Raw genomic sequence first — 16,589 nt, forward strand, 5'->3', positions numbered from 1 at the left:
ACACCCCGCTCATATATATATGAAAATACAGTAGGAGCCTTTCCTACTGTTCTTCCTTAAAAAAAACCGAATAGTACAAGTTAGGCCTAACACATGGAACACTAAGGGGCTGTTTGGCTTGTGACTAACTTTGCCAAAGATTGTCACACCTAAGGTTAGGCAAGTTTGACCAACTTAGGTGAGTGTTTGGTTCAAGACACACCTTAGGCAAGCCACACTTGGACCCCACATGGCATACACATAAAAAGTGTGGTAAGATTCCTTTAGGCTTGCCAACTTGTAGCTCTCATTTTGATGAACTAACCTTATTCAAGTTTGGCAAAAATGTGTGACAAAGTGTGGCAATGCTAGTCCTAAACCAAACAACCCCTGAATTTACTCTGCTGTGAGCCTCTAAAGGTGGAGTGACCGTTGGATCGGCAATGTGAAATTGCAAATTTTGGTTGCACTTGAAGTTATCAAACAGCTCGACGTGGCCATGGAGACAAGGACGCTATCTGATGCTGAGAGGGCACTGAGGAAGTGTCTAAAGAATAAGTTGCTGGGTTTGAGCTCTCTAGAGAGGACGATAGTAAGGCAAAGATCAAGGCTGTTGCAACTACGTGAGGGTGACGGAAATACTAGGCTTTTCCATCAGCAAGCTAGTCATAGGCAAAGAAAGAATATCATAAGAGTTGTGAAGCACAACGGCAACCTGTACTCTGGGCAGGACGAGGTGGCATCGGCGGTGGACGCATACTTCGGTGCAGCTTTTGGCGATGCGTAGGAGAGGTCACATGCCCTCAACCTTGACATGTTGGGCTTGCCGCACCTGGACTTACAGCACTTGGAGAGCCCCTTCACGGATGAGGAAGTGGAGAAAGTAATCAAGAGCATGCCCATGGACAAAGCTCCGGGGCCGGATGGGTTCACTGGTCGTTTTTATGCAACTTGCTGGGACATAATCAAGGTGGATTTCATGAGAGCGATGAACAGTTTCTACAAAGGGGACATGAGAGGTTTGGCCGCAATCAATAAGTCCCTTGTCTCACTTTTGCCAAAGAAGGAGGGGGCTTTGGAGGTGAGTGACTTCCAGCCTATAAACCTTGTCCACGGGGCCATCAAGATCTTTGAAAAGGGTTTGGCCAGTCGGTTGGTGGAGGATCTCCCCAAGTTGGTCGGGAACCACCAAAGTGCATTCGTTAAGGGCAGATCGCTGCATGACAACTTCATGCTTGTGCAGAGCATGGCACGTTGCTTGCATGCTTTGAGGAGTTCAAGTGTGCTGCTAAAGCTAGATATATCTAAAGCTTTTGACTCCGTTCAATGGCCTTTTCTTATATAGGTGTTGAATCAAATGGGCTCCGGACCAAGGTGGAGGTCTTGGATATGCGGGATACTTGCAACATCGACCACCAAGATCATGGTGAATGGTGAGCCGGGAGACACGATATACAATTGTAAAGGGCTGAGGCAGGGGGACCCGATCTCTCCAATGCTTTTCATTCTAACGATGGAGCCCCTTCAAAGGTTGTTCGAGGTGGCTATGGCTAGAGGTCTGGTGTCACCCCTGGCGCGTGTTGGCATGAGGAAACGTCTCTCTATCTTCGCTGATGACGTGGTGCTATTTATCAAGCCAAATCCAATGGACCTTGAGGTATGCAAGTCCCTGTTTGAGATCTTTGGGGAGGCATCAGGGCTGAGAATCAACATGAGCAAATCCGCGGCCCTACCTATCAGGTGCTCTGAGGAGGAGATTGCAATGGCATGCAATGAGTTGCAATGCCCCTTGGGATCATTCCCGATCAAGTATCTTGGGCTACCCCTATCGCTAAGGAAGCAAACCGCAACACAGTTACAATTTTTGGTGGATCACATGGCAAATCAGCTACCGAAATGGAGAGCTGCTATGATGCCCAAGAGCGGGCGACTAACTCTTGTGCAGTCTGTCTTGTGTGCAATGTCGATCCATGCTATGATGGCTTTAGACCTACCTGCAAAAACTATATCGGCAATGAACAAGATTTGCCGAGGTTTCTTATGGTGCCGATGAGCTGAGGCAAACGGTGGTAACTGTGCTGTTGCATGGGATATGGTTTGTACGCCGAAGTGGGCAGGTGGATTGGGGCTGCCAAACCTCAGATGGATGAATATTGCCATGCAAGCCCGCTGGCCGTGGCTCATGAGGACAGATGAGTCAAGACCATGGAAGGAATTCATAGTCAAAGTCCCGGAAGAAGCACAAATGCTATGTCGAGCAGCCATGAGGAGCACTGTGCGGTCTGGACGAACAACACGCTTTTGGGAGGACCGATGGCTTCATGGACAAAGAATACAGGAGTTGGCGCCACGAGTCTATGAATTGGTGCACCCCCGCACTCGCAACCTGAGGATGGTCAGTACGGCCATGCAGGACGGCTCTTGGGCGACGGACATCAGCCCCAACCTTGAACCGGAAACCTTACACCAGTTTCTAGCGCTATGGCAACTGCTCAATGGTTGGGAGCTTTCTGATGACGAGCCGGATGAGATAACATGGTCGTGGGAGACAAATGGGCAGTTCTTTGTGAAATCAGCTTATGCGGCAGCTTTTCTGGGGCCGGGAGGTGGCCCAAACAGCGGACCTGACATGGAAATCACGTGCTCCTATAAAATGCAGGTTTTTCACATGGCTAGCCATGAAGAATCGATGCTGGACCTCGGATCGACTAGCACGCAGAGGCCTACCCCATCAGGACGCATGCCCTTTCTGTGATCAAGAGGAGGAAACGATCGACCATGTTCTACTCGCATGTGTTTTTGCTCGCACAGTGTGGGCAGCGATCTTCGTCGCGTTGGGGACACCAAGTTGGATTCCTACTGCCCAAGAAACGCTGGTGGAGTGGGCTGTTGACAAGCGTGGTTCAAACAACGTCAGCACGAAGGACCTTCGCACCATCTTTGCGCTTACTTGGTGGGAGTTGTGGAAGCATAGGAATGCCATTGTCTTCGAGGGCGCGCATCCTTCGGTTGAGCAGTTACTAAGAAGCATGTGCGCGGAGGGTTCCTCATGGTCAACCGCTGGGTTACTACGAGGAGGTGTAGGGGCTGTTTGGATGACTACCAATAGTTGCCTTACCAAAATATTGGTCACGCCCGACCCTTTTGGCCTCCACCTGGATCACGACCAATTTTGGTCCGCCCCAGCGCGCCCGCGCCCATTTTCGCCAAATCGCGGGCGACACGGCGGCGCGGAAATCGGCCGCCAAAAAATTGGCAGCGCGCGAACTGGGCTCGAGTATAAAAGGTAGGCAGCGAAATTTCCTTGTCGGTTCCTTCACTTTCCTCTTTTCATCCCAGGCAAACACACAGGAGCGAGTGGAGGGCAAGATCTGCAGCTATCGCCAAGGCCGCCGGATTCCTGCGACAATACGAGCTTCTCCGGCCGCCGCCGGCGTTCCTCTGTCTCTCGTTCTCATCTCTCAATCCACCCACGGTCAGCAGCTCAACTCCCCTTCAATCCCACCCCGATCCCCTTTTCTCTTGGCATGATTTGCTTCAATCCGACCTTTTTAATTGGTGATATGCTGCACGTACGTATATACTTGCCAGATCTAAGTACTTGCCTGCCAAATCCATGCCCTTTGCCCCTGCTCCCAGTCTTAGATCTCCATATGCAGCATCCGTGAAGTTATAAGGCAGCCAAGACACTAGAAATTAGACATGAAAAGGATATTTGATACAGAGCTAGTTATGAGTCCATATGACCTCTGTTTTTAGAACATTGTTGTCCATAAATTTCTTAGGAGCCGGCTGGACATATATGCTTAATTGTTGATTGGGACTTATTATCTCTGTCTCTTATTTCTGATTCACAAATAGTCAAGCACATATCTGTATTTTTTGTTAATGATTTAGGTGGATCTTTTTATAAGTTACTCATCACTATTATTAGTTATAAGCAGCTCTGATTTTGTACAATGTAAATATGATTTAGATCATTCATATTAATGTACTTGTTATATTGACCCAGATGGACTTGGATCAGCAAAAATATTATTATCTCACCATGTTGTGGCGGAGAACTCTGTCTGTCATTGTTCTTCTCTTGGCTCTTTGGTATAGAAACAAAGATGGTAGAAAATTTAGAAGTGGAGGAAGAAAGTATGGTCCACTAGTTGAGAGAGACATCTACAGGACTAATGTCCTGGTTAGGCTAATTGACACATCCGATGCAATATGTATCAAGCAACTGCGGATGTCTCGAGCTGTGTTTTACAAGCTATGCATTAGGCTCAGGCAGAAAAAGTTGTTAATTGATACACTACATGTTTCAGTAGAGGAACAAGTAGCAATGTTCCTATACATGATCGGTCAGCATCACACAAATTCATCCATTGGATTTTGGTTCTGGCGATCTAGTGAAACGGTGAGCAGATATTTCAATATTGTTCTTCGTGCGATGGGGGAGTTAGCTCGTGATCTCATTTACATTAGATCAACAGACACACACACAAAAATCACTAGCAGCCCGGACAGATCCTACCCGTATTTTGAGGTAACCCTTAGACCGTAGATTTATTACTGATTATACAAGATCGACCTAACCCAAGCTTGACATGAACTCCCCTTTCTCATATTCATAGGGATGCATAGGGGCACTAGATGGCACTCATGTTAAGGCTTGTGTTCCTGCCCACATGGTCGACAAGTTTAGGGGCCGCAAGTCATACCCCTCCCAAAATGTGCTAGCAGTTGTTGACTTCGACCTTCGATTCACATATGTTCTAGCTGGTTGGGAGGGCTCTGCCCATGATTCTCTTGTGCTAAAAGATGCCCTCACACGTCCAGGGGGATTAAAAATACCCGAAGGTACATATACAACGTAACATACATGTTTGTCACTGTGTTGTGCCAACTTGACTTTAACTCATTGTTAATACAACATGGCTGTAGGGAAATATTTCTTGGCTGATGCTAGGTATGCTGCGAGGCCAGGGATATTGCCTCCTTATCGTGGTGTGCGCTACCACCTAAACGAATTTGCTGGAGACCGTGACCCAACTACCCCAAAAGAATTGTTCAACCACCGCCATTCATCACTTAGGACCACAGTTGAACGGGCATTTGGGACTCTTAAGAGTCGCTTCAAGATTCTTACTCAAAGGCCCTTCATACCTTTGAAATCTCAGATTAAAGTGGTAGTTGCTTGTTGTGCTTTGCACAATTAGATATTAGAAAATGGTCCAGATGATTATGTTGTGGATGAGGCGACATGGTATGCCAATCTCCCTAGGAGTACTGGGCGGGTTCGTGATCAAGAGGCTGACATACGTGAGTGGGCTGCCAAGCGAGATTTAATCGCTCAGCAAATGTGGACAGATAGAGAGAGTGCACGTGACAATGAGGCTGATGCTATCCTAGCTTAGTATCTTTGATGTATTTCCATGTGAGGGAACATTTGAAGGATGTACTGTACCTTTGATGTATTTCCATGTGAGGGAACATTTGAAGGATGTACTGTACCTTTGATGTATTTCCATGTGAGGGAACATTTGAAGGATGTACTGTACCTTTGATGTATTTCCATGTGAGGGAACATTTGAAGGATGTACTGTACCTTTGATGTATTTCCATGCGAGGGAAAAATTGAACGATGTAGTGTTTCTATTCTAATGACTTTGTGTAAATTATCGTATCCTCGTAATATTGTTTGACTTATTTCAATTTAATCTGGTCTCTCTGTCCTATTAAATAAGTTTAGTTCTGTCCTGCTGTAAGTTGGATCTGTGATGTTTCATGTTCGTATGCTGACATTTTTTTGAGGGTTTTTGCTTCCAACTCACTTTCTTAATAACTAGTTGTTTGCAATGGTGACCTATCTGTAGGTCATGGGGAAGCATAAGCTCACTCTGAAGACCGAGGAGGACTCCAATCCTCGTGATAAGTACATAACCTGGACTGACGAGGCGACAAGGTTTATGCTTGAATGGTATATCGACCTTCGTAAGGACAAACTTGCAACTTTCAAGTTCAAGAAACATCACCACTTGCAATGTGCTGATGCTCTAAATGGCAAGTTTTCGCTTGGTGTCACTCAAACCCAAGTGGATCGACACTATCGTCAATGCAAGGAGAAGTGGGGCTGGGTGCGTCGTGCCATGGCCAATAGTGGAAATGGCCTTGACAGAACCACTTTCACATTCACACTTTCTGAGTCAGAAAAGCAAAGACTCAATGTAAGTTCTTAGTAGTTTTTTCTCTTATTTATATCATGGTCTGATTTTAAAATGAGTGGATAGCTGCTATTGTCTATATATATGTATGCTTCATATTCACTGTCTCTTGTTGTGTTTTTTTATACCTGCAACTTCTCTCATGTTTTGTGTTCATAACATCATTATTTTACTCTTTTTACCTTACCTTGTGTGCAGAAAACTGCAGTCAATTATCTTACCAGACCCATTAGGTTCTTTCATCAATTGGAAGAGTTATTCTCGGATCAATCTCATGCTGATGGCTCACTCGCAGTTGATCAAACCACTGTCAATGTGGATGATGGTAGTGATGACAGCGAGGATGTGAGGGAACTTGAGGGAAATCTAATTCCAGCAGACAGTGATGAAGCTGACTCTGATACTATTGATCGTCGCAGTCCTAAAGTCGACTTGGATGGCAATCCATTAAACAAGAAGCGCAAGTGTGCATCATCATCACCTTCCAAGAAGCCAACCAAGGGCAAAGCAAACAAGAAGGGCAAGGTATCTAATGATGATATGGTAACCAGTATCAAGAAGCTAGCTGAATCCCTTGCATCCCCTATTGTGTCTGTGCAACCAATGCCACCTGCAGATCCTTATGCAAATCTTTGGAAGCGGATCAATGCCCTTACCATCCCAGCTAAGGATAAACTTGAGATTGTTGCCTATCTATCCAAGCCAGACCAAGATATCTTTCGTAGTTATCTTAACTATGCCGATGAAACAATTCTTCGAGAATGGGTCATTAGCTACTTTGAGCCTCAGTTTCATGAAGGTGGCAATGATGGATCTGCGGCTGCTCACTGAATTGCCACATGGTTAGATAGAGTTTGTGGCAACCTTTTGTTTATATGGCTAGGAACACTTTAACACGTAGTGGGAGCATGGATAACATCATCATGCATATTTTGTCTATATATAGCAAACTTGGGTGCATCATGTACTGTTTGTATGGAGTGCATTTGGTGCATGGCTGGCTTTTTATGTCCTAGATGCTATGGTAAAGGATGTGAACCTTATTCCGTCTATCATGTATCAGACAATATATGAGCTACTTAATGTATGAGTTTAATTCTGAAGTTCTGAAAATGCAGAGTTTGTGTGCGTATGTGTGTTGGTTAATTCAAATTTTTATTTTTTTGTAGCATGTGATATGTGACTGCTTGTTTACACACAAGTGTTCTTTTATTTGGCTGGCATGCAATTTTTAAATTTTGAAACCAAACCAAACACATGCCAGTCAAATGTGCCAAATATTTGGCTTCAAACCAAATGACATCCAATGGTTTTGCCAAAAAATTGGCAAGTACTAATGGCTACAATCCAAACAGCCATGACTTGCCAATTTTTTGGTCATGCCCTGGAATTGGTGATGCCAATTATTTGGTAGGGCAAGATTGGGCTCAATCCAAACAGCCCCGTAATGCCTTTCTTTGCTAGGGTAGAGAGGTGGGTGAGTGATGAGGATTAGCTTGTAAAAACAAAACCTTGTAAATTATGGTGGAGGCATACTTAGCCTTTTTCTTCTATAATATATGATATGCACACTCGTGCATATTCGAGAAAAAAAAACACTCTTGAGTATTTCTGGCAATATAAATAATTACGGGAAATGGAGAGCCCATTCAACAAGGCACCAGTGGTCTAGTGGTAGAATAGTACCCTGCCACGGTACAGACCCGGGTTCGATTCCCGGCTGGTGCACGTTAATTTTTGTGTACACACACACACACACTTCTGTCTAGCTCGAGCAGTTATCCCTTTTCTGAATCTGCAGTCAGTGCACTTGGACAGGGGGAGCTGGAACCTGAAATTATTGTTCTTGCTTTTTGCCACCGTCTTGTCTCTTGTACAGAAAAGGATCGTACGCACATCACTTTTTTGCCTCATTTGATTCAGGAGAAATTCCCGCTTCATCTCACGCTACAACCGTCACAGCATGGGACCAAAACTACACGAGCATCCCCCCGTTTCGCCTCTCGGCCTATCCAAAAGGTGCTCCATCGCGTAGCAGAGAACAGAAGTGGCCACGGCTGACCAGCTTTGGCTAATGGCCACTACTAACTCTCAACAGAAACGGAACAGTTTGCTTGTGCTTGAAGGTGCCAAGCTGGTGCACCTCACTGGGCATCAACCACTCGTCGGTTTCGACACCCACCCCAGCTAGAAGTACTCCTACTACTGCTGTTGGTGTACCGTCAGTTAGTTCTTAATTAACCAGCTGGACGCGGCAGGACCGCCAGCCAGCCAGCCTTTGTATGGATGGTTTCCCGGAGCAAATCTCGACGGGAGAGATCGGGCGGTGCCACGTGCGGTGCTGCGGTAGCTGCATCGCCGCACTGGGACAGTACAGTAGTGGCGCCTGGTCCGGGTTGGTGAGATATGGCTGTCGACGGGACCGGACGGGCCATCGTCGTCGGCGGGGAGCGTGAAACAGTGGAGCATAGCAAGACGACGCGGCGGCGCGTGCCGACATGTGCAACACGCTCTGGCTCAGACGCGGCTGTTTCTGTCCGCGAGTGCGTGGTCCAGACATTTGAATCGCCGGGCAGGGGCGTTTTGGGGAGCCGCGCCCGGCGCAGGCAACGGGCGAATAAACCTAGGCCAGGTGTCACAGGGCGTACGGGCCTGGCGTGGTGGCTGTCGACTCGATTCCGGCAGGACGCCGGCCATAGGGCCGTTCCACGCGACCCCTGTCCCTCCCTCCTCCTCGGTTCATACTCGCCCGGAGATACCAAAACGAAACCTTAAAAAACTAGTACCAGTAGACGAGATTTCGTAGAGAGAAAACCTTGGTTCCAGTACCAGCAGACGAGTAGCGTGTATGCAAAAAAGGAGAACCTTACACGATTTTTTCTGAAAAAGAATCGCGCTTCCCTTTTCTTTTCCAAGAAAAGAAAAAAAACTTTCATTTTCCAGCGTCGCCTGAGGACGCGCGCTAAAACGGAGAGAAGCCGAAGCGCGCCCGCGCCCGCGCCCGCGCCGACGTGGGCCCCGCGGCTGGTCAACCCGGGCGCGTGCCGCGCGCCACGTCGCCCCCACCGATCCAGCCGCGGCAGCGAGCGCAATGACCCATACGCCCCTCTCCACCACCACCACCACCACCACCACCACTCCCCCCACCCCACTCTCTGCTTCCGCTTCGCCATACGCTCGCCGTCCATCCGCCACTGACCAGTCCACACCCCACCCCACGATCCGTCATCCGTTCCGTTGCGTTGCGTTCCATCACCCTCTGCTCACCATCAACCCCTCATAAATTCTTTCTTTCTCGGTTCCTTGTCCCAGACCCAAACACACCAACGAAGCAACGCGTCGCCGGCCGATCTCCGAGTTAAATGCTGCCCCCTTTCTGACCCTTCCTTCCCTCTCAACCTCGGTCCACGGCCGGCGTCGCCATTGCCTCTGCCTCGACTCTCTCTTTCTCTCCTTCTCTTTCGCCGGATTCAACTCGACTCAAAAGCCTCCGCCCTTTCCATACCTTCCTCTGTTTCGTTTCTTGCCTTTTTGGCTCCGGGAAGGAATTTCCGGCATTCACATGTGAGTTTCGCCCCCCCCATCCCTTTCTCCCCCATCTGTTGGTGTCACCTGGATCAGGATCAGATAGGAAAGCCCAGGCTCAGAAGAAACCGCGTTTGGCTTCCGTGCGCAATCCACCATTGCCGTTTCTTGCAGCTCTCGCAGTCCATCCCCCGATTTATACTCCGCACGGGGCACTTCGTCCACCGCCCGGCATTGTTTCCCGTTGTCTCCTGTTCGACTGAATCTCGATTCGATTCGATTCGATTCCCGACTCCGTTCGGATCGGCAAATCTTGAGCCTTCCCCGGTTCCTGGATTCCCAACCCGTCGCGTCCAGAGATCTCCCTTATTTCGTCAGTTCGTCGGAGGGTAGAGAGGCCTGAACAATGGCGGCGGCGAATCTGGGCGCCTGGCTCTGCGCGCTGGTAGTGGTGGCACTGGCCGTCCTCCCGGCGGCGGACGCGCTGGGGATGAACTGGGGCACGCAGGCCACGCACCCGCTCTCGCCCAGGATCGTCGTGCAGTTGCTCAGGGACAACGGCATCAAGAAGGTGAAACTGTTCGACGCCGACCAGGGCACCCTCAACGCGCTCGCCGGCACCGACATCGAGGTCATGGTCGCCATCCCCAACAACCTGCTCGACATCATGAACGACAAGGACAACGCCAGGGACTGGGTGCGCCACAACGTCTCCCGCTACCACTTCGACGGCGGCGTCAACATCAAGTGAGTCCCCCTTCCTCTTGCTCGCTGCTTGCTCTTTCCCGTTCATGGCGCCCGCCGCGGTTGTATGACCCGTATGTGTTGTTTGCAGGTATGTGGCCGTAGGCAATGAACCCTTCCTGGCGTCCTACAACGGCACCTTCGACAAGGTCACCTTCCCGGCGCTGCAGAACATCCAGAACGCGCTCAACGACGCCGGATTCAGCGAGATCAAGGCCACCGTGCCGCTCAACGCCGACGTCTACAACTCGCCCGCCAACAACCAGGTGCCGTCGGCGGGCCGCTTCCGGACGGACGTCGCCCCGCTCATGACGCAGATGGTGCAGTTCCTGGCCAACAACAGCGCCCCCTTCACCGTCAACATCTACCCCTACCTCAGCCTCTACCTCAGCGAGGACTTCCCCGTCGACTTCGCCTTCTTCGACGGCCTCGCCAAGCCGCTGGTCGACGGCGTCAACACCTACACCAACGTGTTCGACGCCAACTTCGACACGCTGGTGTCCGCGCTCGCCGCCGTCGGCCACGGCGACCTGCCCATCGTCATCGGCGAGGTCGGCTGGCCGACGGACGGCGACAAGCACGCCACCAACGCCCTCGCCAAGCGCTTCTACGACGGCCTGCTGCCGCGGCTGGCGGCCAACACCGGCACGCCGCTCCGGCCCAAACAGTACATGGAGGTGTACCTGTTCGGGCTCCTGGACGAGGACGTCAAGAGCGTGGCGCCGGGCGCGTTCGAGCGGCACTGGGGCGTGCTCCGCTTCGACGGCCAGCCCAAGTTCCCCATGGACCTCACCGGCAACGGGCAGAACACCATGCTGGTGCCGGCCAAGGGCGTGCAGTACCTGCCCAGGACGTGGTGCGTGTACAACCCCAACGCCGAGGACAAGAGCAAGCTGGTGGAGAACGTGAACTACGCCTGCACCTTCGCCGACTGCACGGCGCTCGGCCTCGGCTCCACCTGCTACGGCATGGACGCCAATGGCAACGCCTCCTACGCCTTCAACATGTACTTCCAGGTGCAGAACCAGAAGGACGAGGCGTGCGACTTCCAGGCGCTCGCCGTGCCCACGCAGACCGACCCCTCCACCGCCGCCTGCAACTTCCCCATACAGATCGCCGCCTCCTCGACGTCGAGTGGCCACCGGCGAGCGCGCGCCGCGCCGCTCGGCGCCGCCGCTCTGCTTGTTCTCCTGGCTCTGGTCCAGTTCTTGGTGTCGCATTAGAGGATGAAACAGACTTATTTTGCATCAGTTGATCATTTGTTTGCCTCATAGTATATTTTTTGGATCAGCAGTAGTTACTAGTGGTAATTCGGTACGATTCTTTGTACTGGAGGCATATATACCTGAGGATATATGTTCAGATGGCATTTCACATGATATTCAAACACCTGATGTGCTTGATGACTATGGTGTACAGTTCATTCAGAGTCTCAGATCCAATGTTCCAGTGATATTTCACAAAACATTAACAAACGTTAAAAAGATCTTGATGTGTTGTACTTGCTGATACAAGAATACTACTGATGAGTGATGACTGAAATGGAGTACAGTTGATTCAGAGTCCCAGATCTCACAGCATGGCCATGGAGTATATACAAAGTGAGCAGGATTTGGTTGGCAATATAGTACCGCAGCACATGAATCCTGGATCCAGCATCACATTTTGGGATCTAGATGCACAACTTTCCTTTGAATGCAGGTCGGCAAAAAAGAAGAAAATAAATGCTTCCAATGCAGGTAGTGTGAGGTGACCCATTAACTAGTTTCTCAATAGGACGCAACCAGCCATGTGGAGGTCCATTATCTGCTGCTATTTTCAGTTTTCAACTACCTACCAGATGATTATACGCCTCTGCTGTTGATCAATACTACTGTGATGTACTCCAGGGGAATGGAGATTATATCATTGTATTGATCAACAGGCACTACTATGTGATCTGGTGAAACAAAACAAAATCAATCAGGCACCTTGGACAAGTTCTACTGGTACTGAAGTGGAGGCATGGTCACCTGCTAGTGTAAACAAGCACTGAAGTGGAGGCATGGACACTCTGTTTGTCTCTGCATCACCCTCAACAAACGAACACCCAACATATTTATTTTACTCTGACAGTGATCTGTGCAGCAAACTACTACTAGTTGATCTTTTCTACAGTATCCCTCTCCAACTCATAGTATAAAATGCACCAAGTATTGCTGATTTGAACACATAACACACCGAAATGTACAATGATTTTTACACTAACAGGTGACCCAGGAAGCCTGCCAAGCCTTGAGCATATAACAGTTTAATCAGTTGAACTGCATACTGTTAAAGGATAAATATTTACATTCACATTATTCATATGTAAATAAACAGAAGTGCACCTGTGCCAATGAATGTTCCTCCCACACAAACACCAACATTATACAGCCCTTGAAGGCGTTGCCAGTCCGGTGCGATGGCCCGTTGATGGCCGTTGGACGGGCATCGGATGGTGGTGTTTGTCGAAGGCGGGTTCATCGGCAAAGTACTACATTCCAGGAGGATGGTGGACACACAATTCTGAAGTAAACCTGACGGACCAAGCATCATCATCATCACAGAGGGAATAAACGAGCTGGAGGGCTCCTGCAGCAGAACCTCCATCAGAATCTGGTGACCTTGTCAGCCTTGACGACGGGGTTCTGCTGGGCGATCTGCTCCCTGCCGGCCTGCTTGTAGTCGAACTTGCAATCGTGCGCGTCGGCATAGCGGTGCATCGAGCAGAAGGTGTCTCCGCAGCGGCACTTGAACCCCGTCAGCCCGACCTTCTTCCGGCACGACAGGCAGCGGTTGCTGGGTGGCTTCGGCGCCTCCTCCTCGGCTACTTGTTTTCCTTCTTTGGCTGAGGCAGACGCTTCATCCTTGATCTCTGCCACCATTGGTGTGGGTGACGATGCAACAGCAGCGGCAGTTTTGTTCTCGACTAGAAGGGCCATCTTCTTGGCCTTGACAGTGTCTCGGTAACACTTTGAACACATGTTTTCGGTCATCCGGTTGCCGAAGAAGCCACAGTTGTTGATGCACATTATCGGAGCCTCAGGTGCGTGGACACCCGTATCCTCCGCCTCTTTCCAACTCTCTTGCGCCATTTCTGCAGAACACCGATCACACCTTCAGTATCGTGAACGGACAATCATGGACCTCGAACATAATCAATATAGGGCTACTAATGCACAAAATGATGTAAAGGAAGCTAAATGTCAGATGGCCATCACAAATACTTGCCCTGCAATTGTTCTGAATATGATGAGCACTCATCATAACCTACAGAAACCAATAAGCTGTCTATTCACATCATTAGGATTAGAGGTCATAGATAGGCACTGCGTACCATCAAATAAGCACCATATTTGTGGAAAGAGGACCCCCTTACACTCAAGTCCCCATGGCCCATGCACATGATAAACCTTGACACAGACTTCTTCATTACTGTTTTCCTGATTGGGCTAGTTCCCTTTTGAACAGGTATTCCATAGCAATCTAAATGCCGATTTAAAACAAGCATAAATGCATGACAGAGAATCTAAAAATGCACATGATTCCCATATCTTGTATGGAGAATATAGTACTGAAACCAGCCCGACAAACTGCACAAATGTCTTAGCTGCGAGGTAAACCAAGAATAGGAATGAAGCAATCAAGTCGCTATTGATTTCTTATCCTTGTATGTGTTTACTCACCGAGAGACCTTGTGCGAATCGATGATCAATTGCTATGCTTTCCAAGAAACATACATATGACTAATGATGAAGTAGTATTTATAGACAGTTTACTCGCCGCCATCTTTGTTGACATAGTATCCCCTTGAGTAAAGGGAAGGATCTTATTCTTATCTACGGCAGCGAAAACCGCAAGGAAGAAATCCTGTCGGCTAAGCGTCTGCTTTGCAACCGTGGTTAAGAAACCTTGGGAAGGTCACAAGGCAGAAACAAAAACATATCGTGCAATCCAAGGCAGGCGAAACATATCATTCATGTTGAAGTTTTTGTACACGGTTTTACTCGCCGCTTTGGCACCTATCCTATCTTGCATAAAGGGATACAAATCCTGTCTACGCAACGGAAAGGTGTATTTCCACGCTCCTAGAAAGATTTCTGCCGTTTGTCCATCTTTGATGACATAGTATCCCCTTGAGTAAAGGGAAGGATCTTATTCTTATATACGGCATCGAAAACCGCAAGGAAGAAACCCCGTCGGCTAAGCGTCTACCTTGAAACTATCGGGAAGGCCAAAGGCAGAAGCAATCCAGGTAGGCCTACGTGAATTCCCTTATCTGAATACTAATCCTTTTTCTTTTCTTTCCTTTTATTTTCAGAAAAAAGAGGGTGAACAACCTCAACCTCTGCATCGATTGACGCACACACCTCTAGAAACACTAATCCTATATTGATGACCAACACCAATTACTCAGTTCGCAGCTATAAACACAATCACTCATCCATCATCATAATTTCATTTTCGATAACATCATCCATCACCGTAACCACCGCAAATTCAGGCATGCTTGTTCGTCATCAGGCAACAGAACGCACCAGACTATCTAATAAACAAACCAATCCTAGGTGTTGGCAGGTCACAGCCATGAACAATCAACGCGCATCAGACAAACAATTGAATCAACCGGACCAGAGGATCCTATCTAAAACCAGGAACAGAGCAGGCAGACCTCATCAAAAGAGCGAAATCAACAGCAGCCGTACCAGCTTGTCCATCTTTGATGGCATAGTATCCCCTTGAGTAAAGGGAAGGATCTTATTCTTATCTACGGCAGCGAAAACCGCAAGGAAGAAATCCTGCCGGCTAAGCGACTGCCTTGCAACCATGGTTAAGCAACCTCGGCATGACCACAAGGCAGAAGCAATCCAGGTAAGCCTACATGAATTCTCCTATCTGAACACCAATCCTTTTCTTTTCGAAAAGAGGCGAACACCCCCGGGCCTCTGTATCGATTGATGCACACAGCCCTAAGAACCCTAATCCTCTAGGGACGACTTTGTTTGCAGTTATAGCGAAGTTCCAAACACAATCATCGATCCATCATCATAATTTCATTTTCGATAACATCATCCATCACCATATTCACCGCAAATTCAGGCATACTTTTGCTCGTCATCTCATCAGGCAACACACGCACCAGACCATCAATCCGATAAACCAACCAATCGAACCTAGATGGATGGCAGGTCGCAGCCAAGAACAATCAACGCATCAAACAAACAATCCAACCAGCTGGACAAGAGAATCCTATCTAAAATCAGGAACAGAGCAGCCGGACCTCATCATCAAAAGAGGAGGCGAGATCAACAGCGGCCGTACCTAGCCGGAGAGCCGGGCGATCGATCGGAAACACGGAGGAGACGGCACGGCGGGGATCGGGGGTCCTCGCTCTCGTCGTTGTCCTCTCCTCCCCTCCGCCTGTTCTTCCGGGGGATAGAATTCTGCTCTTGTTGGCGTCCTTGTTGTTTTATGCGTGTCCCATTTCCTTTTGGGTGGCGTCGTTGGGGCCGGGCCAACATTAATTTATAAAGTTGGACTGCCGCTCGTAAAGGGCCGGGGGAAAGGGGCCTTTCCGAACTGGACCGCGCCGTCGCTTTCCGTTCGCATTTTTAATCGAGAAGAAGTTGGCGACGGGGTTGTTGGGATGGATTAAAGGCGAAATGTCGCACTAATTCGGTGGGGATTAGGAAGGAGCGGCGATGATTCTTCTGGACGCGCCGGCGAGGTCACACGGCGGACGACACGACGCCGATGGAGGGCCATGTGGCGCACCATGGACGCATGGGCCCTGCCGTAGCCGGATGATCAAACCTCTCCGTTTGTTCCAGAGAGAGTGAAAGGTGATGGTTGGATTTGGGTACTACGTGTCTTGCTCAGTACACCTGATCGGACATGTTGCGAGGGCAGAGTAGCGTGGCCTTTTCAGATTTTTTTGCCCGCCAATGGTTTTCAGGTTTGCAAGTACGGAGATCGTTGCTTACAGTAAATTGCATTTAGGTTTTAGTGTTAGTTTAGTCGTCGTATTCTGGAGATCTCAATTAAAATTTGAAGAAATATTGATGATTTGCTAGTTTGGAGAAAAGTACGCAAAAGAAATACAAA

At 48.9% G+C, this 16,589-nt stretch overlaps 3 protein-coding genes and 1 non-coding gene across 5 annotated transcripts; 3 read left to right on the forward strand and 1 right to left on the reverse strand.

Annotated features, from left to right (window-relative positions):
• Nucleotides 1-3,316: 3,316 nt before the first annotated feature.
• LOC147973164 (uncharacterized) lies at nucleotides 3,317-7,251 on the forward strand. Its single transcript, XM_087524572.1, has 3 exons — nucleotides 3,317-3,454; nucleotides 3,992-6,197; nucleotides 6,393-7,251. The coding sequence occupies exons 2-3, from the start codon at nucleotides 5,850-5,852 to the stop codon at nucleotides 7,023-7,025; spliced, it is 981 nt and encodes a 326-aa protein (XP_087380698.1). The 5' UTR covers nucleotides 3,317-3,454; nucleotides 3,992-5,849; the 3' UTR covers nucleotides 7,026-7,251.
• A 600-nt stretch (nucleotides 7,252-7,851) lies between these two features.
• TRNAG-GCC (transfer RNA glycine (anticodon GCC)) lies at nucleotides 7,852-7,922 on the forward strand. The gene has a single exon. It is a non-coding gene; the product is annotated as a tRNA-Gly (tRNA).
• Nucleotides 7,923-9,351: 1,429 nt separating this feature from the next.
• On the forward strand, nucleotides 9,352-11,864 carry LOC125510904 (glucan endo-1,3-beta-glucosidase 8). Its single transcript, XM_048676194.2, has 2 exons — nucleotides 9,352-10,466; nucleotides 10,555-11,864. The coding sequence occupies exons 1-2, from the start codon at nucleotides 10,126-10,128 to the stop codon at nucleotides 11,684-11,686; spliced, it is 1,473 nt and encodes a 490-aa protein (XP_048532151.2). The 5' UTR covers nucleotides 9,352-10,125; the 3' UTR covers nucleotides 11,687-11,864.
• Nucleotides 11,865-12,737: 873 nt separating this feature from the next.
• Nucleotides 12,738-15,993, reverse strand: LOC125510905 (zinc finger A20 and AN1 domain-containing stress-associated protein 6). Of its 2 annotated transcripts, none has more exons than XM_048676195.2 (2): nucleotides 15,807-15,993; nucleotides 12,738-13,581 (listed from the first exon to the last, which is right to left on the reverse strand). In XM_048676195.2, the coding sequence occupies exon 2, from the start codon at nucleotides 13,577-13,579 to the stop codon at nucleotides 13,094-13,096; it is 486 nt and encodes a 161-aa protein (XP_048532152.1). In that variant the 5' UTR covers nucleotides 13,580-13,581; nucleotides 15,807-15,993; the 3' UTR covers nucleotides 12,738-13,093. The 2 variants fall into 2 exon arrangements, with proteins under 2 accessions (XP_048532152.1, XP_048532153.1); XM_048676196.2 differs by lacking the exon at nucleotides 15,807-15,993 and adding an exon at nucleotides 14,171-15,745.
• Nucleotides 15,994-16,589: the final 596 nt, after the last annotated feature.

This window comes from Triticum urartu, chromosome 5A, assembly GCF_056163025.1.
Source record: "Triticum urartu cultivar PI428250 chromosome 5A, HENAU_Tu73, whole genome shotgun sequence".
In the NCBI taxonomy this organism is placed as follows: domain Eukaryota; kingdom Viridiplantae; phylum Streptophyta; class Magnoliopsida; order Poales; family Poaceae; genus Triticum; species Triticum urartu.